The sequence below is a fragment of the Penaeus monodon genome, chromosome 19, assembly GCF_015228065.2.
Source record: "Penaeus monodon isolate SGIC_2016 chromosome 19, NSTDA_Pmon_1, whole genome shotgun sequence".
NCBI classification, from domain to species: domain Eukaryota; kingdom Metazoa; phylum Arthropoda; class Malacostraca; order Decapoda; family Penaeidae; genus Penaeus; species Penaeus monodon.
Genome location: NC_051404.1, coordinates 6,037,249 through 6,037,598, shown reverse-complemented (window position 1 = coordinate 6,037,598; position 350 = coordinate 6,037,249). Strand labels below are relative to the sequence as shown.

General features: G+C 62.0%; 1 protein-coding gene across 1 annotated transcript in view; it reads left to right on the top strand.

Moving 5' to 3' along the window:
- LOC119585446 (perlucin-like) overlaps nucleotides 1–350 on the top strand; it is a gene marked incomplete in the record, with an annotated part of 24,076 nt that extends 23,726 nt beyond the window's left edge. Inside the window, 1 exon segment of the mRNA XM_037934099.1 lies at nucleotides 102–350. Within this exon segment, the coding sequence (XP_037790027.1) occupies nucleotides 102–325 (224 nt within the window).

Genomic DNA, 350 nt, shown 5'->3' with positions numbered 1-350 from the left:
TACACCACCCGCTTTTACCCCCCCCCACTGCTCCTCCCTCCCCTCCCCCTAAACCATCGCGCCCGCCCCAGTCTCTCTATCTCTCTTCCCGACGCCCGCAGGCCCCGGCTACTTCTGGGTGGGCGGCACCGACGAGGGCAGTGAGGGGCGCTGGCACTGGGTGTCCGGGCGGCCCCTGGACCCTGTCGACTGGCTCTTCTCCCGCCCCGACAACTTGGGCGGCGATGAGCACTGCCTGGAGATCGTTATGTCCGATTACCCGAAGCTTTTCAACGACGAGACATGCTCCATCGCGCAGAGATTCATCTGTCAGTACAGAGGCTGAAGCAGTAAAGATTTAGTTTTACGGA